Here is a 26,280-nt window from a genome sequence, read left to right as displayed (position 1 = left end):
GTGACTTTGTTTTTTCAATACAACACAAACCAAGATTTTTAGCTCAAACCGTTGCAGTCTATCAGTCTTATAATGTGGATGGGAATCACGGCTAAAACATACAATAAAACAAAAAACAAATTAAACCCTGTGGCTCGTGACGACATATTGATGTGTAAAGACACAAAACGATCGGTCTGTGCAAGAAACTGAACAGTATTTATATAGTTTTTTACCTCTGATTCATGCAATGTCCGAACTGTTAGAACTCCCCTGAGCAAGTCCTCTTGTGCGCATTCTCAGCAGCAGGGGGTGTACTTCTTGCGTTATTGGTGGATCACAGACTTATAAGTGCATTACTGCCATCTCTCAAATGGACCATTGACACTCTGTCTGCAATCTCAATTAAGAGTGTCAGTGGTTCACTAGTCATATATAAATCAATCAGCAGATAACTGTAATTTCCAAAGGTAATGATCTCATGTATACATGTCAGAGAAACAGGAGGCCTCACAGTGATGTTAAACACACACATTTCATGTGCAATGCATGCTGGGTTCTTCAGGGTGTAGTTCTGTTCATAGTCCACTGACAGCTGGAAAGAGCTCTCAATAAACCTTCTTCTAAATGAACACATGACGATCACATGCTCTCTGTCCCCCATCTGCTGGTATAGATTACAGCTTTCTGAGATACAAGCGGGCAGAGAGTCTGACATAGAGACTTCCTCTGTGTTAGCAGAAGTGGTTCTCATGACAAACCTTAACTTCATACTTAAACATTTCTGCTGGATTTGCAAAATTAGGCTGATTTAAAGAGCTAATAAGCCTATTGTTCACCAGTTAAGGCTGATATAATGCCTGCTTCCAATATGTGGATGAATAACTTACAATAGATGCACCTAAGAATTAAAAGCTCCTCAATTATGTACTGTAGTTTTCCTTTCGTTCTGAAAGGGTTGTGGCTATCAGGACAGATCATCTGGTCTGACCACACAACCACAAGCTTACAGCTGCCATATTTGTCTGTGTTTCAGAACATTAAAACTTGAGATATAATTTCGCAATTCTGAAAAGAAAGAAAGAAAGAAAGAAAAGTCAGAACTGTGAGATTTATTTATTTGTTCCGTGGTGGAAGCAGGTTTCCTCAGGATAGATTATTTTAAAAGACTTTAATTTTTTTTTTTATTGAAGTATGTTTTACAAGAAAATAGGCTAATTGTTCGCTTTTTAATTTCCAAAATTTCTTTTTAATTCAGTGTAAAGTACTTGCTGTTTCTTTGAAGCAATGTTCACTCAAAAATACCTAAAATGAATAAATATGTAATTAATAATTACAAAGTTAATCCTACACCATTTTCTTCAGTGTATATGACATTTTATTTATTATAGGAAGATGAGAAGCTGCCCCCCTCCAGATCAGATCATCCTTTATGTCTGTTTTGCGTCGTCAGTAATCCGCTTCAGACATCCACATAGTCATTATTGGAATCTGTCATAAAAGAACATAGATATACATGCGTGAGTTGTTTTTCTCTACATCAATATTTTAAGTGTTTAATTTCAGAGAGTAAATCTGTGTTGAAACAAATTAAACTGCTATTTTGAATTTGCAGTTTGATTTAGTTTAGGTTTGATCTCACTGTGTTCATTTTATAATATCCACTGTTGCTATAAATGAATGAATAATTGACAAAACACATACCTTGTGCATTGCTTCTAATGTTGGTCACGATCACTGCAGCAGTCATTATAATGACACCAACAACAATGAAGGAGAAAAAGCCAATGTAGAATGAAGATACTCCATCATGATGCTCTAAAACTGCATGAAAAAGATGATAAATACAGAAGATGTTTATTTATGTGTGTAGATATGATATCTGTCATTGATTGTACATAAAGAAAATTATCATAATTTTTGTGTTATCTTTCACAGAAATCAGTATTTTATCAGACTGACCGTAGGTCTCACTCAGCAGATAACTGTAATTTCCAAAGGTAATGATCTCATGTATACATGTCAGAGAAACAGGAGGCCTCACAGTGATGTTAAACACACACATTTCATGTGCAATGCATGCTGGGTTCTTCAGGGTGTAGTTCTGTTCATAGTCCACTGACAGCTGGAAAGAGCTCTCAATAAACCTTCTTCCAAACGAACACAAGACGATCACATGCTCTCTGTCCCCCATCTGCTGGTAGACTGTGATAATGGGCACTGGAGCATCTGAAACACACTGATGTGATAAATAATTCAACAGTTTATAGCCTCATAAAACCTACAGAACGGACAAATGTAAGCGTTTAGAAATAAGACATTTTGTGCACAAAAAAAAAAGTCAGATATAACACCATCTAAACATTTGATGTAGAATCTGTTTTCACTCAGAAACTGGTCGTAAATTTCAAACTAATCATAAAACGAAACTACAAGTAACACCTTGAACTTTGAAATTTCAAAGTGGAAAAATTTGAATGGAAATTTATTTTTATTGCAAAACATGCTCAGAAAAACTGTTTTATTTACAACTTTTGAAAAACCATTCCTTACAGTGTTATAAAATAATTAAAGACATATTTTGGTATGATATTAGAAATCTCATGTTCTTACTAATGAGTGACCAAAGGGCCGGTAGAAGCACATAAAGCTGCCTCATGCTGTCACAGATAAGAGGACTGAAGATCTTCATGCATTAACTCTGTCTAATGTCACACCTGTCAGCGTTGATTTCAAAAAAGATTTCTCTGAATAGTATAGGCTACACATGTATTTCTTCATGAGAAATACATAACCACAGACCTGTAGTGGCTTTAAAACCAATGTCATTGTTTAATTAATTCTGTTACTTTTACGTTTTAAATGTCTCATATATAAACGTCATATACAAATTCAAGTCTCTGTGCAGTTCTCAACTATTAAAGTCTTTTAGTTTGAGGCTTTCAAAACTCTGAAACAACGAAAAAAATATTCATTGTTTTTCTCAGACAAAATGTGACTTTAAAATAGAAGCTGGACATATGTATCGCTAGTAATAAAATTATTATTATTATTAAAATTGTATTGCACTAATGGACCATAAAGAACTTGCAGAAATTGTTCAAACATGATTAAAATCAAGACTCATCATAAAAGCTACACAAAGCTGTCCCCTACAGGATGTAGACAGATAAAAAAACACAGCATGATTATGAAATAAAAATTCAGAGCATAAGTCTTTACCTGAGAAAGAGGAAGTGACTATATAACTATCATTCTGTAACATAAATAAGCTGTTCTACTTTCTGCTTATGAATATGAAACCAGTTTGTGTGTATGCAGCTAGAGGTCAAATTAAATGGCTGTGTGATAAATATCACTGTCTTCAAAAATGGTTTGACCAACAAGCAGTAGACTTTAAAATGTTATGGCCAGTCTTTAAGAAAACATATTATATAACTAATTTTTTAAGACTAGCCAAAGCAGTTTATGCAACCGACCCCATGCAGGGGTCCTCAAACAGTGGACTGCGGTTTTGATTAATGATGAATAACGATTAATGTTAGCACCATTTTACTGTTTCTATGTTTAAACAGAGTTGTACATACCGCACGTGTCCAGGGTTGTTTCTGGCGTTGGTCTTTTGGCACTATTTACTCTATTAAAAGTAAAGGTTCTTTAGATTATTTTAATGTTCTTCACACTAAGGAAAAAGGGTTCTTTTAAGAACTGTTCATTAAAAGGTCCACTGGGGAAACAAAAATGGTTCTTTTATTTTCAGGATTATACTCTTATAAAGCATGAAGTTGATTATGTGTTGCTACGTGTCTTTAAGAATAAAAATATCACTTCAAGAACCTCTGGTCTACACAGAAGAAAGCCCTGTCTAGACTCTGCCCCAGTAACAAAAATTTAAGCTGAATTCTCATTTTTGTTTTTTGGAAAACTAAAAAGGAGCTGGTTTTTCGGTTTTCTACTTTCAATATCAAATCAAAAAACTAATGAACGAGTGATTATAAACCAGTTCAGAATCAGTAGAGTGACTGTTACAGGGGTGTAGCAGACGTGGATGACACATCCTTCGTGTAATGCAGACTGGAGTGTTGTGGATTAGTTGTGGATTATTATGATGTTTTTATCAGCTGTTTGTACTCTCATCCTGACGGCACCCACTCACTGCAGAGGATCCATTGATGAACAAGTAATTTAATGCTTATTTCTCCACATTTGTTCTAATAAAGAAACACCTTCAGGCCATAAAGATGTAGATTAGTTTGAGAAAATTTTACAATTTTAAAACTATTCCTTTAAGCCTAATGAGTTTACTGTATCAGTGAATGTTACATGTAATTCTTTTTTATTTTTTTATTCATGTTTATACATTTACTTTATACATTCAAATAAGGACCCCTACATTTGGTCACCAATGAACACTTCTTCATTCACCCCCTTCAAAGTGTGCGAGTACAATTTCTGAGTAGTTTTTAACTTTACTTTTGTAAAGTGTGAAAAAGTAATCTCATGTTTATATTTTTAAACCGCATGCAAATTTGATGTATTTATTTTTTCAAAAATAAAAAGGCTAATTGCTGTGTTCCATTCACAAAACTCACTTTATTTAGAAGTTATTTAGAATTTTCTAAATTTACTGCAGGCTACATTGCAGAACTCTGCCTCAGAAAGTTTGCATAAACTAACATTAAAATAAGTTGTAATATTTATTTAATGAAAATTTACATGATCATAATGTACTTAAACAGTTTAAAATACGGAATAATAGCCATCTTTGACAGGTGTTTTTGAGATGTGGTGAAATTGGGATGTACAGTCAGTGGTTTGAATCAACTTGTTGAGTCACATGACAGAACAGCAGCAGGTGGCGGGATAGTCATCAGCATTCACCTTCAACTCATTTCCATACACATAGTAAACATAGGACTTCTCTTTCCATGTGTAATTCACTCTCGTTATGGTAATGAGCTCAATCGTCTGCCTCTGAAACAAAAGAAAATTTATTTAAAGAACCACATTCAGGATTTATCAGTATCAAGTGATCATGATGACATATACAACTGTCAATAAAAATTAATAGTTACTTGTTGTAATATGCGGGAATCCTTGGTATATTTCACCTGATGGTCTCTTATTAAACATTCAGATGCTTGTGCAACAGAAACATCAGGGAAACCCATCACTGGATAGACCTACAGTAAACATACAACCATACTGCAAATATATAATATTCAGCTTCTTATTACGCTTTCTAATTATCTTCTGCACTCATCTTTTCATACCGTAATCTGGGCGTCTTTGAAGACCTCCTTTCCTGAAACCTTCCCCAGCTTTTCTTGTCTCAGTCCACTTGAATCTTGTGCTACGTAATCGTCCTTCTCAGTGCTCCTGAAATGGCCCAAAAAGTAGCTTTCAGAATGAGACAGTTGAGTTTGACAGAGTGAAATTATAATAATACCATTTAACTTCGAGGCTGATGAAGACGAGCAGCTGTCCCTTTCCATCACAGGTGTCACACTTGTGAAAGCCACTGCCGCTACATGAACTACATCTGAAAGTTATCAGACAAATGCTTAGGAAAAATCAAACCACAGCTGCCCTCTACTGGATACATGTACTGTTTAAAGACTGCAGAAGTAGAACATTAGTGAAGGACACCATGGCAGTTGAGCTTAGAGTCTGAATCAAATGTGATAAGAGACAAAGTCATATCAATAGACAACACTTCTCTCTATTGTGAAGTCTTTACTGGTCAGACACATGAATAGTTATAGTTAAGTGTTAAAAAAAATCTAAAAAGATAAATGGATGTGTTCCTTTCTCAAAACACCCTTGTTGTGAATTTGACCCTTATCTTTCATTTTTCCTTTTCTTTTCCCATATATATATGTACTACATATCCCACAATTCCAAGCAGACTACAATACCCATGCAAGTGCACTACATTACCCATACACCTCCTGGTCAAGGTCTATAAATAGACCTCACCTTCCTTCCTTTGTTTCTCTTCCTTTGGTGAGGGTGTGGGTGTTTGAATGGACACCCAACTATGTCCTTTGAGTCCTTTCCTTAGGATGCGTTAAGTAAGTTTGTTTGCCAATTTATCGTTTGGATTGAGTATATATATATGTTGTTGATATGTTTGTTGATGTATTGAGTTTGATTTCTTTTATTGTACTGTTTGTAGTGACTTAAGACCATCTTGTACATCTTGTACACGTTGTCCATCCATTTCATCCTGTCCATCTAATAACATCTGTCCATCTCCATGCTATGGGAATTGTCTATGAATAATCATCTTGAATTTAATAATAAAAGAGAGCAAAGGACTGGTATCTGTCCCGTGTTTTAATCAGACCCGCCATCAAGTTTCTACACCTCTGATGAACTTTGGATATATTAACATCTGATATCCTACAAATGGTCCTTCGAGCCGGAAAGTAGAAATTTGGTGGAATGGATTACCGCTCAAGACCTGCAATCCGGCGCAGCCTAAGAAGGAGAAGACCTCCTGCCCGTTTTGCTGACTGTATGGTGAGAGAATGTGCTGCTCCCCCTCCTCCTTCCTCACCAAAACTAGCTGTTAGTGATCCTCACCAAACCCAGTATGGAAATCCATCTTCAAGACCTGGCCCATGTTTAGCTGCTCACCAACCGTCTCAACATGATTTAGTCGATATGGATGTTAAACAAGAAATACTTGGACTTAAGGGTATGCTTGGTGAGATGATGTCTAAAATGTCACAGTTAGTAGTTTCCTCTAAACATTCTGAATTTTCTTAGTCTTTTGATGATGCTTCTGATGATGATAATGCATTTGCTACTACATCTATTGTTCAGGAGTTGTCTGCATGTATAAAGAATGTGTTGTTCCACTGGTTCCTGAGCCTCCTAATTGTCATTCCCTTCAAGTGCAAACATCGCCAGTATTGGTACGACCAATTGGTTCACCACAGCCAGGTATATCATGTAGTCCCTTTTTTCCCTTCCATGGCTCATACTCAGTTATCCTCACAAGTAACATCAGCACAGTTACCTCCTCAGCCGCTGTATGCTGTTTCGCAGTATTCACAGCCATTAGGACCATCTTCTAGCTTGGCGATTCCTCATGTATCCTCCGCTAATGTAAGTCCTCATATTCAACCACAGTCTGTAGGTCAGGTAGGGAATCTTGTTTCACACAATCCTGCTTCCTATATTCAATCAATTGCTCCCACTACCCAGATGAGCACAATTCCATTCCTTCATCCGTATCCATATTCTCAGCCATATGCTTCATATCCTGTTCCTTCCTATCCTTCTTCTCGTGTTCAGGGACCTTCCTTTCCTTTCTTAGTGAATGACGACCCCCAAGAATTTGCAATGTTGCAGTTAGCCTTGACAAATTTGTTGTCACCCCATGAGCCAGAACATTACAAATTCCATATCTTGCTGGATCATTTAAAATTTTCTCAAGCTCGTGATCTAGCTTTAGCTTATGCTAATGATCCTAGGCCTTACAGCATGGCTCTTTTTGCACTACAAGCAGAAATATGGGCAACCTCACCAACTAGTTTTGAGAGAAATCAAAGCTATTCTAGCTCTCCCCAGGGTGAGACCAGGTGACAGCAGAGCATTTAGTAGCTTCGCACTGAAGGTTCGAGCTTTGGTTGGCATGCTCCAATCTTTGGGCCAAGACCAAGTTAAATCCGAATTATCCTGCGCTTCTCATGTACAGCAACTACTCGGTAAACTGCCCACAGAGCATGTGACCAACTTTGCCCGTTATGCCCGTACTATCCTAAAGGGTCAAAGCTACAACCTGATTACCTTTTCTGCCTGGCTCCAAGAAGAGGCTGAGTGTCAAGCAATAGCAGATCAGGCTAGTGACTTTTTAAAACCACTCCTGAGTAAACCTCAACCAAAGACCTATGTTAACACACGAACAGTCTTGTACGGAGTCAACGGTAATTCTGTTGAGCCAAGATCCACAGCTAAGCAACCCCAGAATATGAGAGCTGGAGAATGGAGTTCCAAGTATTCATGCGCATATTGTTCCAGTAGAGACCATTTCATTGGCCTGTGCCCTTCTTTTAAATCCTTAGATGACAGCAGGAAGGATGCATGGATTAGAGAGAGCAAAAGATGTTGGAGATGCGGGCTTAAACATCTAGCCGTCAACTGTGACTTGAAAAAGCCTTGTCCACAGTGCAAAGGCAGACATCTTGGTATTCTTCATGGAGTTAATTGTCGCGACCAGGATAACGGTACATTTTATCTTAGTCGCCTTGGAGGTTCTGGGAAGGTACTGCTTAAAGTTGTTGAAGTACTTCTCCATTACAAAGGCAGATCCTTGCAAACCTATGCCATCCTGGATGATGGATCAGAACGCACCATGCTGCTATCTCAAGCATCTGATTATTTGGGCCTCAATGGGGTAACCGAGTCCCTAATCGTTAGAACTGTACGTCAAGACACTCTCGCACTTGAAGGCTCTTCTGTAACCTTTGAAATATCTTCCATGGTTAATCCAGAGAAGAAGTATTCCATTTCCAATGCTTTTTCTGCCACCAGATTGGGACTGGCAGAACAGACTTATCCGGTTGAGATCTTGCAGAGATGCTTCAGACATCTTCGGGACTTACCCCTTCCAGCTTTCACTAATGTCCAACCACTTATTCTTATTGGTGCAGACTACCCACACCTGATAAACCCAATCGATCAGGTGTATTTTGGGTCTCCTAAATCTCCAGCAGCAATCCAGACCAGGTTAGGCTGGGTACTTCAAGGCCCAATACCAATTCCTAACACCGATGAGATGCAGTGTCTTTTTACCATCGCTAATCCATTAGAAGAACTTCGCCACGATGTGGAGAAACTATGGAAGGTAGACATCCTTCCTTTCCGGAATGAAAAGGTCATTACTAGGTCCAAGCAGGACCAAGGAGCTATGGACTTGTTGGCCTCCAAGGTCTAAAATAGTTGATGTGGATGGTGTGAAAAGGTATGCCACTCCGTTATTGCGTGCTGCTTCCGCCATGAAGTTACGAGCCTCACCAAGTGCAGTTATGTCTTTCTCTCAGATGTATCGAGCGTCGCCTCCAAAGAAATCCCACAACTGCTGCTGTATATGACCAAGAAATTGCTAAGTTGGAGAAATCTGGTTATGTTTCCAAAGTGGAACTTTCTCATGACTTATCAAATGAGTCATGGTATATTCCTCATCATATCGTGGAGCATAATGGAAAGAAAAGAATAGTTTTCAATTGTTCCTATCAATATAAAGGTGTGTCACTTAACAGTCAACTCCTTCCTGGTCCACAATTGGGCCCTTCCTTACTTGGGGTCTTACTCCGGTTTCGTCAGTGCCCAGTGGCAATTAGTGGGGACATCAAATCTATGTTCCACCAAGTTAGGCTACTACCAGAAGACCGTTCTCTTCTACGCTTCCTGTGGCGCAACATGCAGAGGTCAAACCCACCTGACATCTACGAATGGCAAGTTTTGCCCTTTGGCACAGTATGTAGTCCATGTTGCGCAATATATGCTTTACAAAGGCATGTCCAAGATCACAAAGAAGGATATGAAGATGTAGTGAATTCTGTACTTCAGTCATTCTATGTGGACAACTGTTTAGAGAGTTTCCCAAATGTGCAAACTGCAAAAAAGCTTCCTAGACCGAATGCGTTCTTTACTGATGAGTGGAGGATTTGAAATCAGACAGTGGGCAAGTAACCTGCCTGATGTTGTCAGACACCTTCCTCCTGAAGCCAGGTCTGAGAGTGCTGAACTGTGGATCAATCAAGATCGTTTGGATCCTAAAGAAGGAGCTCTGGGTCTGAGTTGGCACTGTCCCTCTGATTCATTAGGGTATCGATCCCGAATTGTGGAGTATAAAGCAACAACCCTGCGCAATATATATAAAGTCCTCGCCAGTCAGTATGACCCCTTGGGTTATATCTCCCCTTTTACAACGCGAGCTAAGGTCATCATACAACAATGCTGGATGAAGTCCAGGGGCTGGGATGATCCCCTTATGCCAGATCCTATTCAACAGGCCTGGAAGGCTTGGGAAAACGAGCTCCCTGATCTGTCATTGATACAGCTTCCTAGATGTTATTCAACCTTGCCTTCCAATCAAATTACATCTAGAGAGTTGCATATATTTTGTGACGCCTCAGAGAGTGCATATGGGTCAGTAGCCTATTTGCGGATGGAAAATGACAAGGGTGTGGTACATACTTCCTTCATCATGGCAAGATCTCGAGTGGCCCCTAAAAGGCAAAAATATCCATCCCTCGTCTGGAACTTTGCGCTGCTCTAACAGGTGCACAGCTTTGTAAACTCCTGCAGAACGAATTGACTCATCCTTTGACAAATATTTGTCCTATGGTCAGATTCAACAACCGTCTTGTCTTGGCTGCATTCCCTCTCCTGCCGTTACAAAGTTTTTGTAGCTAATAGAGTCACTGAAATCCTGGAACTTACTGATCCCTCTTCTTGGAGGTATATTCCTTCTGCACAGAATCCAGCAGATGACATTACTAGAGGTAAAACTCTTGTTGAGTTAGCTAAACCTGCTCATAGATGGCGACAAGGCCCAATGTTTCTGAAATGTCCTCCACATGAATGGCCAAAAAATCTAGTGTCCAGACCTGCTAGTCCTGATCCTGAGCTCCGCAAGCCACTCTTTTGTGGCTTAACACAAGTGGATGATTTCGTATTCCCAGATCCTTCCAGTTTCAAATCACTGTCAGAGTTACAGTCCGCAACAAATCAGTTACTGCTACAACATAGGGAGGACTCCTGTGATGCCTCTTCAGTCCAAACCCTTCTTTTGAGAGAAGCCCAGCAACAAAGTTTTCCCTCTGAGTATCAGTGTTTAAAGGAAGGAAAGCCCATTGAACCTCAAAGTTGTCTCCTCACACTTTCTCCTGAATTCAATGAAGAAACAGGACTTATTGTAGTGGGAGGTAATCTCAGGCGTGTAGAGGATATGGAACCTGGAATGGTTCATCCAATCGTACTCGACCCTAAACATCCATTATCCCATTTAATTATCAAGGACTGTGATGAGAAACTTTTCCATCCTGGTCCAGAGAGAGTTTTCTCAGAACTTCGGCGCAATTACTGGATAATTAGAGGGAGACAAGCCGTAAAAAAACATCAGTGGTCTTGTTTACAGTGTAGAAAGTGAAGAGCTAAGCCATCTATCCCTCAAATGTCAGATCTGCCAAGCTCCAAGCTCCGGTTGTTTAAACCTCCCTTTTGGTCCACCGGAATGGACTGTTTTGGTCCCTTTCATGTCACTATTGGCCGTAGAACGGAGAAGAGATGGGGCATTCTGTTTAAATGCCAGACCACTCGATGTCTGCATCTTGATTTGTTGAGCAGTTTAAATGTGGACAGCTTTCTAATGGCCCTACGCCGCTTCATATCTAGGAGAGGAAGGCCTTATGAGATTTTTTGTGATCAAGGAAGTAATTTCCGTGGAGCTGCAAGAGAATTAAAGGAAGCTTTCCAAAACCTTACCACTGAGTTGCAAGTCAAGTTGGAAAGTCAGCAGATTAAATTCAAGTTTAATCCACCACAAGCTCCTCATTTTGGGGGGTCATGGGAAAGAGAGGTCCGTTCAGTTAAAACCGCTCTGCGGGTGGTACTTGGCAGTCAAACAGTATCAGCAGAAGTCCTACAAACAGTTTTTGACTGAAGTTGAAGGAGTGTTAAATTCGAAGCCACTTGGTTACGCCTCTTCAAACATTTCAGATCTCGACCCCATCACTCCAAATCTCCTCCTCATGGGGCGGCGAGACTCTTCTCTACCTCAGGTGATTTATGCCAACACTAAGCTCTTTGGCCGCCGATCTTGGCGCCATAGCCAGGTCCTCGTGGACCAGTTCTGGACATCCTTTATCCGATATTATCTACCAGGTCAGCAGCTCCGTCAAAAAATGGAACCGAGAACAACCTAATCTAAATGACTCTGCTGTCGTGTTAGTTATTGATTCTCAACTCCCAAGAGCATCATGGCCCATTGGTAGGGTAGTACTTCTCTTACCTAGTCAAGATGGGGCGCGTTAGAGTAGCTGAGATTGTTATCAATGGAAAGACATATGTACGTCCAGTTGCTAAGTTGATTCCATTACCTAAAATAGATGAGTGATAGCGAATACTTGACTGTATTCGGGGGCGGCTGTTGTGAATTTGACCCTTATCTTTCATTTTTCCTTTTCTTTTCCCATATATATATGTACTACATATCCCACAATTCCAAGCAGACTACAATACCCATGCAAGTGCACTACATTACCCATACACCTCTTGGTCAAGGTCTATAAATAGACCTCACTTCCTTCCTTTGTTTCTCTTCCTTTGGTGAGGGTGTGGGTGTTTGAATGGACACCCAACCATGTCCTTTGAGTCCTTTCCTTAGGATGCGTTAAGTAAGTTTGTTTGCCAATTTATCGTTTGGATTTAGTATATATATATGTTGTTGATATGTTTGTTGATGTATTGAGTTTGATTTCTTTTATTGTACTGTTTGTAGTGACTTAAGACCATCTTGTACATCTTGTACACGTTGTCCATCCAGTTCATCCTGTCCATCTAATAACATCCTGTCCATCTCCATGCTATGGGAATTGTGTATGAATAATCATCTTGAATTTAAAAAATAAAAGAGAGCAAAGGACTGGTATCTGTCCCGTGTTTTAATCAGACACGCCATCAAGTTTCTACACCTCTGATGAACTTTGGATATATTAACATCTGATATCCTACAACCCTTTTGATTTTCTCATTACTTCACATTTATGTCACATTTTATATTGTAGACATTTTCCTAAGAAAATTACTATAGCAAACTACATAGCCTAGCATTCATATGTCTTTGTAATAGTAAGATGACATTTAAAATGTTACAATTATTTTTAATTTTTACATTTTTATATTATATTATTCTGATTTTTAGTGTGAAAAGGTCATTTATTGCTCTGCAGTTTTGGACAGTCATTTTAATCAGCTCATTAATTAAAGGTTGTGAGAAAATGTCTATTATGTTTTTAATGTTTGTAAAATGTTAGCTAAATGAGGTTTCTATCATTTTATCAAATGTTGGAAAAATACTAAGAAAAGTTGCCACATGGAGAATGGCAGACTTACTTTTCATGTCCTCTATAGTCACATTTATCGCAGGACTCATTATCAGGACGTTGACGAGAACCGTTACATCCAGAGCACACTTTCTGCATTAAGACAGACATAAAAGAGGCATTTTACATACGATAATATAACCTCCTCTAATCATTTGATCCAAACACAATAAGATGTTACTTACACTTCCAGTTCCAGTGCAGGAAGAACAGGAGTTTTTTCCCATTCCACTGCACGGGTTACATTTCTAGGATATGACAAGAAACCATTTTGAGTATATATCGTACATTACTTTTTTTAAGTCTTCAAGATCTTCTTAAAATTAAGTGCTACCAAGAGCATCATAGTTAAAGACGATTAAGCTTCATTAAAGGGGTCATATGATGCGATTTCAAGTTTTCCTTTATCTTTGGAGTGTTACAAGTAGGGTTGGGAATCGTTATAAATTTTCCATTTCCAGTTCTGCCTAACGGTTCAGATTCCGGTTCCATTAAAATCAATTAAACAATGTCAATTACTCAATGCTCAATACTGTTTACTTACTGTCAACTTAATTTAAAGGTTGGCAATGTCAAAATTCGACATATTACAGTATACAAATTTTCAGGTTCCGATTCCGGTTCCATTTAAATGAACTCTTTTACCTTCATTGAATGTAGTGTTGCTGGAAGGTAGTAAGTAATATTGAGTAATGCTAGTCCATCAATCAGCATGTACTTCAAAGTTGATGTTTTTTACACTCTCAATAACATTTAGCTTTTCAAGCAGGAATAAGCTGGTTGGCCAAGTAGTCCCTTGAGGGCTAAGACACTTGTTTATTTCCCTAAATTAATGAATTATAAACGGTTATACTTAGTGTATAACCATGTATACACACACTCCATAAAGCCCCTATTTTACAAATAATAATGCAGTCAGGAGATGGTGTGATGCAATGAGTGGTTTCCACATTTTTAAATATTTAAAATGCAGGGAAATAAATATTTTCTATCACTTTATCACACTTGAAATGACCTATACACTAAATAATCTAACCCTCATAGTTACATACATAACAATAGCAGTCTATTTATTTAGTGGTCCAAGTTTAAGTCAGTATGTATATTAATGACAATATGGGACAAATATAATGTAATTTAGTGGCGGAAGGTGCTCCGCGCTGCAGATACATGTACAGTCAGACAAACAGCGTGGACAGTTATCAAAGGTGCGAGTGCGCATACAGTCTTGGGAAACATGTTCGGCAGTTAAAGACACGATGTGGCGCGGCGAGTCTGTGGAGTGCGCATCATTGGAAACAATGTGCTCAGTAATTAAAGAGACAGAGCAGCGTTTCTGTTATTTGGTTTGTGACATCCTTTACGGGAAATGCCAAATTATCAGAACACCGGGTAAGGCTGCTCACAGCACTTGGTCACGTGCCGCACCAGAACCATTTTCGGAACCGAAATTAAAATTGAATTAAAATTGTATTTATTAGAGGTCGACCGATATTGGATTTTGCCGATACCGATAGCTAGGTTGGACCACACTGGCCGATACCGATTAATTAACTGATAGTTTTTAAAATGTATACTGAACAAAAATTAAAATAGTGCTTTACTTACAAAAAAAAAAAAAAAAAAAAATACTAAGTGTAGTAGTAGTAGTAATAATAAAAGTAATAATAATAATAATATTAATTACAGTAATAGTAAATGATAGTAAATTCTGTTTTAGCATGCCTAATTATTTGAATGCATAAAACAACTTAATTTATTTATTTATTTTTCTGAAAGAAGCCTAATGATTTTTTCCCCTCAAAAATTCTGTGTGTATTTACATTTTTATTTTATCAAATCAAGGCATGAAACATAAATTTTATTTGTCTTTTAATTACTGAAAATTAAGCAAACTTTTTTTTTTTTTTGGCAAACAAAGGGGATTTACTATTAAAATTAAAACATGGAAGAAATGTTGTGTGATTATTCCTTAAAAAATAATGTTTGTTTCATTTTAGTAGTAGTAGTAGGCTGTACATTCTACTGAAAAATAGACTTCAAAACCGGACTTTTATTTTGACGGGTTGCAAAATAAAAGAATACCTTTACAATTCTGTGCATGTGATATGATGCTTTTGCTCAAATCAACAAAAGGTCAAATGCTCATGAAGTGACTCTCAGATCAGTTCTGGAGATGTTGTTCATGTGTTTTCGTCCTCATTTTAGTGAGACAGCAGACGCTGAGATCACCACGAGCGGCACGCGCGCTAAACTGTGAATTTCGTTTTTATGAATGGATTCCGCGATTCCGTCCGCGTTTTCTGCATCGCGGAAATCATAGGGCCCTACAATTATACCAGCACAATGTTTGCTCTCGCACTTTAACTGCATCTATTATTGAGCACTTAATGATTGTCTAATCAAAATAAAAGAGCAGCTGAATCTAGGAGAACTCACCGGTATCACACACATCCAGACGCGTCGCGTTCAACTCGAGCAGCGCTCTAAAACAGTTTATTTATTCACCAAACAGACACAAGTTGACTTCAAGAATGAACAATGAGTCAAAGATAAGTTTGAAGTTCAGTGTTTAAAAAACGGAGCAAATGGAAAGAGCGATCTATATTATAGCTCTATAAATGAAGCATACATACTTTATTAGAGCCACAGAAAGACAAACGTTTCGATGGAAAATCTCAATATACAATTCATTATGTACATTAACAACGATTCGGGGCGAATATAATGTAATTTAATGGAAAACTATGTGAATGGTGCTCTGAGGCGCGGCAGGATTTTCTGTCTGAAGTGTCTCGCTCTGTTCAGCGTGCAGCGTCACGTGTCTAAACAAACAGCACGTGCTGTCAGTGATTTCAGCCACTAGAGGCCGCTCTCGCACTGTATAATGAAAACAGAACCTTCTCAGCTACTCCAGCAACGTACCCAACCCGGGAAACTATTGCCATGGATTTTGCAGATAACCGATTGTTCCGATTGTTTGGTCGACCTCTAGTATTTATTTACCGAGGTATATGATGTCACACTTGTCCGTGTGTGAATGAATGTTCCGTAGTGAAGTAAACTTCAACAGGTGTTCGCTGCTCAGGGAGTAGGGAGCAATGAACACTGTGTAGGGACCATGTCAATGGGAACAAACTTCGTCCACGGAGCTCACTTCTGACGAGCTGATTATCTGAATCAGGTGTGTTTAAAAAGAGAGACATACAAATGTGCAGAGCTGGGGGGTGCGAGGACTGGAATTGAGAACCGCTGGTGTAGAGTAGCGCTTGTTGTTCGTCGTTTCTTCAAACACAAATGCAGACATGGTTTTGTTTACGCAGCGCGATGCAACGCCACGCGTAAAAACACTGTATAAGTCATTATTGTCCGTAATTATGTCCTCACTGGATGCAACAAATGGCTTGTTTGTAAAGGGTTTTATTGTTTTTGTCTTGTTGCGCAGGTGTTCTGACTGGGACATGCATCACAGTATAGTAAGGGGCGTAACATTTCCATCACACGCTTGAGGCATTCGGCCAATCACAAAGCACTGGATAGCTGGCCAATCAGAGCACACCTCGCTTTTCAGAACGATGAGCTTTGTAAAAAATGACACGTTTCAGAAAGGCGGGGAATAGAGAAGAAACAATAATGTACATTATGTGGAAAATAATGTGTTTTTTTAACCTTAAACTGCATAAACACATTTAGTTACACCAAATACACAAAATAATGTTCTTTTTAGCAATATCATATGACCCCTTTAAAAGAAAATTATTCTAATCCAGTATTTGCTGCAGGCTCTGTTGTTTGCATTGGCTTGAATTTTTGTGGACAGTGTCTGATTAAACCTTGACTGAGGAAGTGTAAGGCACTCTAATGGTCTCCTTGTGGTCAGTAAAGTAGGACGGAGGTTGAGCTGCGATCTCCCACGGTCCTGGAGGACACTGAATACCGGCATCAACATGCTGCCCTGAGAGAGAGATGAGATCACATGTGAAAATCAGCTGAGAATTGAACAAATAGTTGGAATCTGACTCAGAAGAAGATATGAATCATGTATTTGTGGCAGTTTTCTACTGATTAAGGGACTTCTTCACTTCACAATTGGTTGTCGAAAGCAAAGATGTTATGAAATGTATTATATTTTGAGAAAGTGTGATGTGTTTGAGCAACATTTTGAACTATTTTGGAATTGGCACCCCAAAATTAGTAAGAACCAAATATTGGATTTCATTCAGCAAATATAACACAGCTTAAACAAGCATCTCTTTATTGACTGTCATTACCTGTGTAAGGCTCCTCACTCCATTTAGTAGATCTGGACTCTGTGAATGTCTCCAAACGGTACTGAGAACAAAAACAGAACAAAAAGACAGACCTCATGAATACATCTACCAACACTTGGCTCTATAAAGCCAAAACAACTCCATATTTATGCACATTTACTTGTACATTTCTGCTCCAGTAGCTCAAAATGAATTATAATATCACCAAGCTCATAATTAAAATTACGTCTCACCCTGTAGGTATTAAAGGACTCCATATTAGTTATGACCCCCTCTCTGACCGGGGCAGAACTATAGCAGCACTTGTTGGAGATGTACTCTTCAAAAGCTTGATGCGCTCTTCCCTCTGACATGGAAGGAATGTTGTTGCTAACAGGAAGATATTGATATACTTTATATGAACATGCAACAGGAGTCAGTTTGAGAAATCACCATGTTAAAAGGGTCATATGATGCGATTTCAAGTTTTCCTTTCTCTTTGGAGTGTTACAAGCTCTTGGTGCATAAAGGAGATCTGTAAAGTTGCAAAGACTAAAGTCTCAAACCCAAAGAGATATTCTTTATGAAAGTTAAGACTCGTCCACACCCTCCTAAAACACCTCGTTTAAACACGCCCTACATGTCTACGTCACTGTGTGGGAAGATTGGCATAACACCGCCCAAATGTTCACCCAAAGAAAGAAGGCGTAACTTTTATTCTTGCTGATGCCACTGGCGCCATGTTGTGGAGACACTGTTTCGTTGTGAAAGCGAAAATACTTTGTTTGGTCTTCCTAAATAGGACACAACTAGAAATCAGTGGTTAAGTTGTATTTACAACACTATTTCAGAACACTTCAACCCAAATATTCATTGTGCAGCACATTTTATAGAGGACTGTTTCCTGATCCTGGGAGAGAACACTACAATGCCGGCTGTACTGACTCTCAGCCTGTAAGTACGTTTACATATGTAAAGGAATTGTCACTGATGATTCAAACGTGAGTTTTGAGCAGTGTAGTGCAGCAGTTCTAAATTCCAGTCCTCGCGCCCTCCTGCTCTGCACGTTTTGTACGTTTCTCTTATCGCTTCAGACGTTTGTTCTATTTGAACGTAAGTGCCCTGCGAAGTGGACATCACAGGATATTCTGCCACGATCATCCGCCATTTTTAAGGTAGAACGGATAGCGTCAATAAGAAGCTGCAAATAAGAAGCTGAATTCAGCCTAGTTCCCTACTGAGCCAGGGATGGATTATGACACAGCGGTGCCCTGGGCAAAGACCGATTAAAGGCCCTCCTCGGTTGAAATTTTGTTCCTTTTTTAATTCGAAATTTTCCCAAATTTGTTAACTATATCATAAAATATTACGATTCTTAAATATAAATAAATACATTTTGCACCTTTATAGATCATGTTAGTTTATCTATAATGGGATATGGGAAAAGTAGCCTAATATTAGTGTAATATTTTAACTAGCCTATGCATAAAACCCGTCTTTTAACTTGTACTAGATGGGTGTCATGTCATAGAATATTTTTAACACGACTGACTTTGTATTTAACGTAAATTTAATAAAAACATTGCAAGTTACTAATTATAACACTTTCATTGCACATAAAGAGAGCAAAGAATAGTTGCATTATCAAATAATATGAACTTTAGTCTAGATTTAGTCTAGTTCAAGCACTCTCAAAAACTCCCATTATAATCACTGAAGCTGTTTATACTGTGAAATGAATAGCTTACTTACATCGTATACACATCTGCACTTTGTTTATGATGAGAGAATTCTCCAGAGAGGAGCATTCAGTCAGCGCGCGCGCGCACTAAACAAAACAGGCTTTTCAGCAATGACTCATCTGAATGCCTCTGATTCGCCATTGCATTCATAAGCTCAACAGAATCCTGTGTGATTGGTTATAATGCTCAGCACTGTAAAAACGTGTCTGGCTCTGCGCACAGCCAAAGCACAAACGCATATTTGAATTTGGCAGCTGATGCTGTGCGGCACTGAATGTTTGTTTTTATTGTTTAGTAATGTAAGATGCAGAGTAGGTGTCGTTTTTGATATTTGTAATGTACAACAGGCACGTGCACATGCAGGTAGGGCTCAACCTGTGCAGAGCACATGCCCTTTTTGCCCTTACACCTGTCTGTCTATTTTACAAATATTTAGCAAATGAAAGTTCTTAAAACAAGCTTGTGTAAATCTTATTCGATCCTCAAGCTGTCAGTAAGCTGATAACTCCGCCCCCTCTATATTCATTGAATCAACTGAAGTTCCACAGCAGCCGCACAGTAGACAACAGCTGAGCTGAACAAAGTTTTGCGAAGGGTAAATAAATATCTTGTTGTTTGAATAAGTACTACTAAACACTATGTCTATAAAGTCTCATATTTTATTTATTTGATGTCTGACTGACACACTGACTGAGACGTGGGACGTCGCCTGAGAGAGAGGGCTAGCATTTGCCATCTAGTTATAGCCAATACATAGCCAACACTTAAATAGCCTGTGCATACAGTAGCATTTCATCTTTTATAAAATGCGATTTTGGCCAAATGAATTTTACCACAGGAAAAAACTGAGCGCTCCGTCTATATAGCTACAAAAACTAGTTTGTAACCTGTAGATGAAAATGTAATGTGAGGCGCCGTCGCCGTTTTAATAACGGACAAAAAAAAAACAAAATTCACATTTGCACACATTCGCTGGTCAAAAACTATATATTGATAACTAATACAACAACATATAATTTGTTTTTACCATCGGAAAATCATAACAGGTGCGTCCCCGCGCTGTTTCGTACTGGAACTTACACAAGGCGACGAGTGATCCTCGTCACCTAGATAACATATATAAGAAATTTCTTCTTTGATTTATGATTGCTGATACACTTAATTTATTAACATTTAGGCTAATCGTGTTATGGTATACTCTCCGCTCGTCCTCACATGTATAAAATGTAGTAAAACATGGTTTTACTACAGTAATGTAGTAGTAACTAAAAAAAAAAATTACAGAAGATCACTGTGAAATCTTTATATTTTATCATGCAGAATGTAATTCATTATTCATTCCAAGGCTTCATTTATTTGATCCAAAATACAGCAAAAACAGTAATATTGTGTAATATTTTTTACAATTTTAAATAACTGTTTTCTATTTGAATATATTTTAAAATGTAATTTATTTTTGTGATCAAAGCTGAATTTTCATCATCATTACTCCAGTTCAGTACTCTTCAGTGTCACGTGATCCTTCAGAAATGCTTTTCACTGCAACTGTACTTTTCACACTATTTTTATTTATTTTTTCATTGCTGGCTTATTTTAGGGAAAGTGTAGTGAATAAGGAAACCTTCAAGAGACCAACATTCCTGGTCCACCACAGTATCAAATTTTTGCCAGGTAGGCGGATACATGTTGGATATGTTATAGTAACGGTATGGCTATAGTTTCTTATAATCTGGAATTGAGTTGTGTTATTGAATTTGTCATGAAGATGTGACCATTTCTTCCTTTTATGCAGGCTTACTAAATAATCTTGATATAAAAAAAGGGAGGGGTTTGCCCTTTTTCAGTTTCAGCACATGCCCCTCAAAAGGTCTGTGCACGGCCCCTGGCACTGAACGTTCTAATCGTATCAAATATATTATTTTTGGACTTTTGGAAGCTGCATTCAAAATCCACTTTGCTTAAAATCCTGAGGGGGCATGGTTGAAATCGCGTTCCTGGAGAAGCAGTATTTCGGCTGGGCCCCCCTCTGGTCTAGTGCCCTGAGCACGTGCCCGGTAGGCCCGTGCATTAATTCATCCCTGCCCTGAGCAGGGGAAATCTGTTGAAGTTCACTTCGGAACATTCATTCACGGATTTGAGCTGCGCAACGTCTTCACACACGGTCAAGTGTGACATCATATACCTAGGTAAATAAATACAATTTAAATTCACGTTTCACACATTTTTTTGCAATTTGAATGGAACATATATGTTCGCTTCGAACTGGAATCATGGCGGAATATCCCATGATGTCCACTTCGCAGGGCACTTACATTCGAATAGAACAAACGTCTGAAGCCATAAGAGAAATATACAATATGTGCAGGGCAGGTGGAGCGAGGACTGGAATTGAGAACCACTGATGTAGAGTAGTGATTGTTGTTTGTCCTTACTCTGATCAAAAATGCATACATGGTTTTATGTTCATGCAGCGCGATGCAACGCAGCACATGAAAACACAGTATAAGTCATTATAATCCCTAATTATGTCCCCACTGGATGTAACGAATGGCTCATTTGTAATGGGTTTTATTGTTTTTGTCTTGTTGTGACGGCTGTGTTCTGACCGTGCCACGCATCACATTATGGCAAGGGGCGTAATATTTCCGTCAGACGCGTGAGTCATTCAGCCAATCACAACACACTGGATAGCTGGCCAATCAGACCACACCTCGCTTTTCAGAAAAAAAGCAACACGTTTCAGAAAGGTGGGGCATAGAGGAGAAACAATAATTTACAGTATGTGAATTTTATTTTTTTAACCTTTAACCACATAAACATTTTATTACACCAAATTACACAAAATAATGTTCTTTTTAGCAACATCATATGACCCCTTTAAGCACAAAGACTGTGCATTAATCTCTGAAAAGTAATTTAATTCATATTCAGTAATATTATCAATTTAACTGCACTGACACTATCAGATGAGAACAAAATTTGAACTATAATGGCACTAACATTGTAATATCGACACTGTTATAAAACTGATTTGAAGGACCATCTATTGTAGACCAATTGATGAATTTTATTTTACAGCATTAAAATCCCTTTTTTATTTCATAAAACTCATGCTTAATAATCAAAATGACATTTAAACTTCTATTCATGAAAATAATTTCTTCATGCCCTAAAATAGCTTACATATAAGTCTACCTCATTTCCTATATGAAGATTATGAATATGCAAATTAGTCCTTGCCTCCACTCAGTCACAGCAGTTCTGACTTCCGGCTCCACTTTCACTCAGTTAAATTCAGCATCGCGTTAGTTCAGTCAGGCCACGTTAGTCACGCTTGCATCAGCCAACAATCAGCTGTTCCTGACGTGTACCAATCCAGTCTTGACACCTATCACATGCGGTCTATTTAAATTCCCATTCTTCAGCGTCTCTTCCTTTGCATCGCTGCTTGCAATTCACTCCCTCCTCCAACCCCAACTCCACCAACTGAAACTGTAATCCAATCTAACTTTGTTCTTTCTTTACAGTCTCTTCATTGGAAAGCAGTCTCTATCACATTTCGTTTACAACTCATGTAATTGTGAATTGTAATTATGTATACATATAATGGTTCTGTTCTGTACCCCAGGGGGGTTTGTCTTGCTGCTCTCCCCGCTCTGTCCAAGCATGGCTGCATGAACAGGCGTGTGGAGTCTTGCCCAGAAAATAAACATACCGCCAACACTAACTGTATGCAATATAATTGTCATAAATATACTTGACGGAAGTGGTCCTGATTGAACTGAAGTAATAAACGCTTACCAATATTAGCAATATTGGATTAATTCTGGCATACTGTATATATTTAAACCAGAAACTGATTCCGACGCGTTTTTAATTTCAATTATACAGGGCAATTTACAAGTCGATGTATCAGGATTGCTCTCTACAACGTCAGAAACGATAATTGATATCATTTGCCTTTGGCTTGAATATTTTGATATCATTTGAGTTTTGTTTGATTTGTTGTTAAAAACTTGATTTACACCAATTGGAAATTGTTTCCTGAAACAATCTGTATTGTATAAAGAGCTATATAAATAAATGTGACTTGACAGAGAAAAAACGTACTGCCACTCTGGACTGCTGGAAGCGTGTTCAGGCACAGGCATCGGCACAGAGGGCATTGGAGGAGGAAGATACGCACCTGTTACAAGAACATTCACAAGAGACTATTGTTTGTAACTCCAACAACCCGTCCAGCATCCAAATTCTAAAATATAGAAGCTATACCACTGCAACCATGAATGTTAACATCAGCTGTTTAATACTCTTATTAATCTTTCAAAATGGGTTACATGTACTTGGATCCCTAGCAAGTGAGACCCTGCAATTCATTTTTTTTTTATTATATCATTAATAACTTAATGAAACATTAAATACACTACCATTCACAAATGATGCACATTTAGCAATGATGCATTAAAGTGTGAAGACATTTATAAACAAAATTTATATTACAAATAAATGCTGTTCTTCTGAACTTTGTGAAAATTCAGCTTTTTTATCACAGGAAAAAACAATACATTTTAAAATATATTAAAATTTAAAATGTATTTAAATTGTAATAATATTTCACAGTATTGCTGTTTTTATTTTTGATCAAATAAATGCAGACTTGGTGGGCATAACTCTTAAGTCTTCTTTCAGATAAAAAAAATAAAATAAATAAAAAATAATCACAGACCCCAAACTTTTGAATGCTGTTATATGGTAGAGGCCCTATTAGATCTTGCAATAATAATGAAATAATGTGATGTAATAAATAATTTAATAATACATAATTATAAAAAAAAAAACAAAAAAACATAATATTGTTTTGTGCTTCTTACCACCTCCACCTGCTGCAATTCCCTCATATCCTGGGATGCTGTCAAACATGCTTGCAAGAAAACGATTATAATAAATTAATGTAGTTTTGTATTTGCTTATCATCATCAGTTATATTTAGTAACTTCTTTTCAGCCAAGCAATATCAAACACTGATAAAATTTAATTTTTATTTTTTTTGACATACTCTTATTAAATTAGATCTGCAAAGGCTAAAAAAAGGACATTCAGAAATAGGATACATTTTACATACCCTATAATAGTATTAATTATATAGCAATTCATTTACCCATTTACATTATTAAACATTATTATATACAGTGTATATATAATAAGCCAAATGTTTTATTTTCTCAAAAAGCTTTCTTTTCAACAGAAGTAATCAGAGACTTACTTTCTTGTATCTCAGAGTTGCTGTTCAACTCAGAAGAGACAGATGAAGATTATATATCTGTAAAGAAGCTCACGTTCTGACACTTGTGACTTATGATCGGAGGAGAGAGATATTTCTGAGATCATGGTTAAAGAAGTTGAGTTCACAGGTCTGTGGTTTAATGCCCACCTCCATTGTTAGAACCACTGGGCTCTTCAGTCAAATATTTAACAGACTGTTGCAGAGATAAACACTAAATAAATAACAACTCTAAGAATTTAAATCAATGAAAACTACAGTCAAATGGAAAACTGATCACCATAATGGTAACAAAACGATATTTACAGTATAATCCACAACTGTACCTAGCCTAGAATCAGTCTGAATAAATGCTGTATTAAAGGGGACTATATAATAAAAAAAAAAAAAAAAAACTTTTTTAAGGTGTTTGAACACAGCTGTGTGGCCACGGTGTGTGAAAACAACCAGCCTTTAATAGTTAACATCCACCCACCCATTTGTTTATAATCCCAATAAATCATAAACAGTTTCTCTGAACACACAATTCAAGATTTGTCTTTACATTGACATCATTGTAGGGAGAAATTCTACCCATCTGTGACGATCTCTGCCCTATTAGCATAAACACAGCCCTGTGAGTGGGAAGCAGCAATCCACCATTACTGTTGTCTTGCTGTAGCTATAGCTGCTGGAGATATACAATGTCAGCGCCAAAAGTCCTACAGTATACAGTATGTTTGTGCCAATTATTTTACACCGGACTGCCACACAAACGAGGGTCAGTTCCATGCTGGATTTTCACAAAGGTTGATTCTGAAATCAAAATGAAATGATTCTGACGTTCACCAACGCTTTGTGTGCGAACGTCAGATTCTGACAAATTAGGTATCACATGTCATATTGTGTTTTACAAATTGCCTTTCTGAAAGAGCTCCTTGGCACTCTTTAAGGCTAATGATGCTAAAGCTACCATTGTCTCTGCCTGAGATTTTACTGTTTTGTTGTTGCCGACTTTGAATGACTGTATGACCATTTTCTTGTAAAAAAAAAAAAAAAAATTTTTTTTTCAAAAGACCTTTGTCTCATACCTTCATTGAAATAAAAAAATTGCCACGACAGTAAACAATAAATGAAAACTGAAATTTTTAAACTTATCAAAATGTCACTAAAAACAACTATTTAATGATCAATCAGCTATTTCATGAATGTTGGCAGGTCAAATAAAAATATGAACCTGATAAAATGCTTATTGTTGTGCTCTTGAAGCTCTGCCCTGTTCTGAAAAGGGGGCCGGAGCACCAGCTCATTTGCATTTAAAGGGACATACACAAAAACGGTGTGTTTTGGCTCATACCTTAAAAGTGCCATTTTTAACAACCTATAAAAAATTATCTGTGGGGTATTTTGAGATAAAACTTCATATACACACTCTGGGGACATCAGAGACTTATTTTAAATCTTGTAAGAAGGGGCACAATGATAAAAGGAAAGATGCCGTTTATATGAACTCAGCTATGAAATCACAACCACAGCTTTCTTTTGGACTTGTTCATGGACCATGGCACACATCTGTGCTTTATTTTTTAAGTTTTCAGTACATCAGTTTAGTTTGTGGTCATTTTATATGGAAACTCACAAGGAGTTCTTTGTGACCACATCATGAAGGCCCCCCAACACTGCACATTTTGCATCTCTCCTTTGTCTGACACACCCAGTTCAGGTCTTGAAGTCTCTACTAATGAGCTAATGATTTGAATCAGGTGTGTTTGATTACGGTTACATGGAAAACATGCAGGCTTACCACTGACCATTTTAAACATAGCATTTTCCATTAAATAGTACCACATCAAAACAATCGCTGCACAAATGTTTCTGAAACCAGATTAAAAATGTCTGCTAATTTATCTAATAAATCATGTATCAGT

At 37.7% G+C, this 26,280-nt stretch overlaps 1 protein-coding gene across 2 annotated transcripts; it reads right to left on the bottom strand.

The window, feature by feature from the left end:
• Positions 1 to 4,559: 4,559 nt before the first annotated feature.
• On the bottom strand, positions 4,560 to 24,445 carry LOC109076917 (protein SSUH2 homolog). Of its 2 annotated transcripts, XM_019092580.2 has the most exons (12): positions 24,356 to 24,445; positions 23,964 to 24,013; positions 23,203 to 23,278; positions 17,605 to 17,740; positions 17,372 to 17,432; positions 16,934 to 17,055; positions 13,286 to 13,348; positions 13,111 to 13,193; positions 5,429 to 5,521; positions 5,253 to 5,358; positions 5,055 to 5,162; positions 4,560 to 4,953 (listed from the first exon to the last, which is right to left on the bottom strand). In XM_019092580.2, the coding sequence occupies exons 2-12, from the start codon at positions 24,010 to 24,012 to the stop codon at positions 4,813 to 4,815; spliced, it is 1,038 nt and encodes a 345-aa protein (XP_018948125.1). In that variant the 5' UTR covers position 24,013; positions 24,356 to 24,445; the 3' UTR covers positions 4,560 to 4,812. The 2 variants fall into 2 exon arrangements, with proteins under 2 accessions (XP_018948125.1, XP_042585239.1); XM_042729305.1 differs by having other exon boundaries at positions 23,964 to 24,369.
• Positions 24,446 to 26,280: the final 1,835 nt, after the last annotated feature.

The sequence above is a fragment of the Cyprinus carpio genome, chromosome B8 (genome assembly GCF_018340385.1).
Source record: "Cyprinus carpio isolate SPL01 chromosome B8, ASM1834038v1, whole genome shotgun sequence".
Classification (NCBI taxonomy): domain Eukaryota; kingdom Metazoa; phylum Chordata; class Actinopteri; order Cypriniformes; family Cyprinidae; genus Cyprinus; species Cyprinus carpio.
This window is presented reverse-complemented; position numbering and strand designations above follow the sequence as displayed.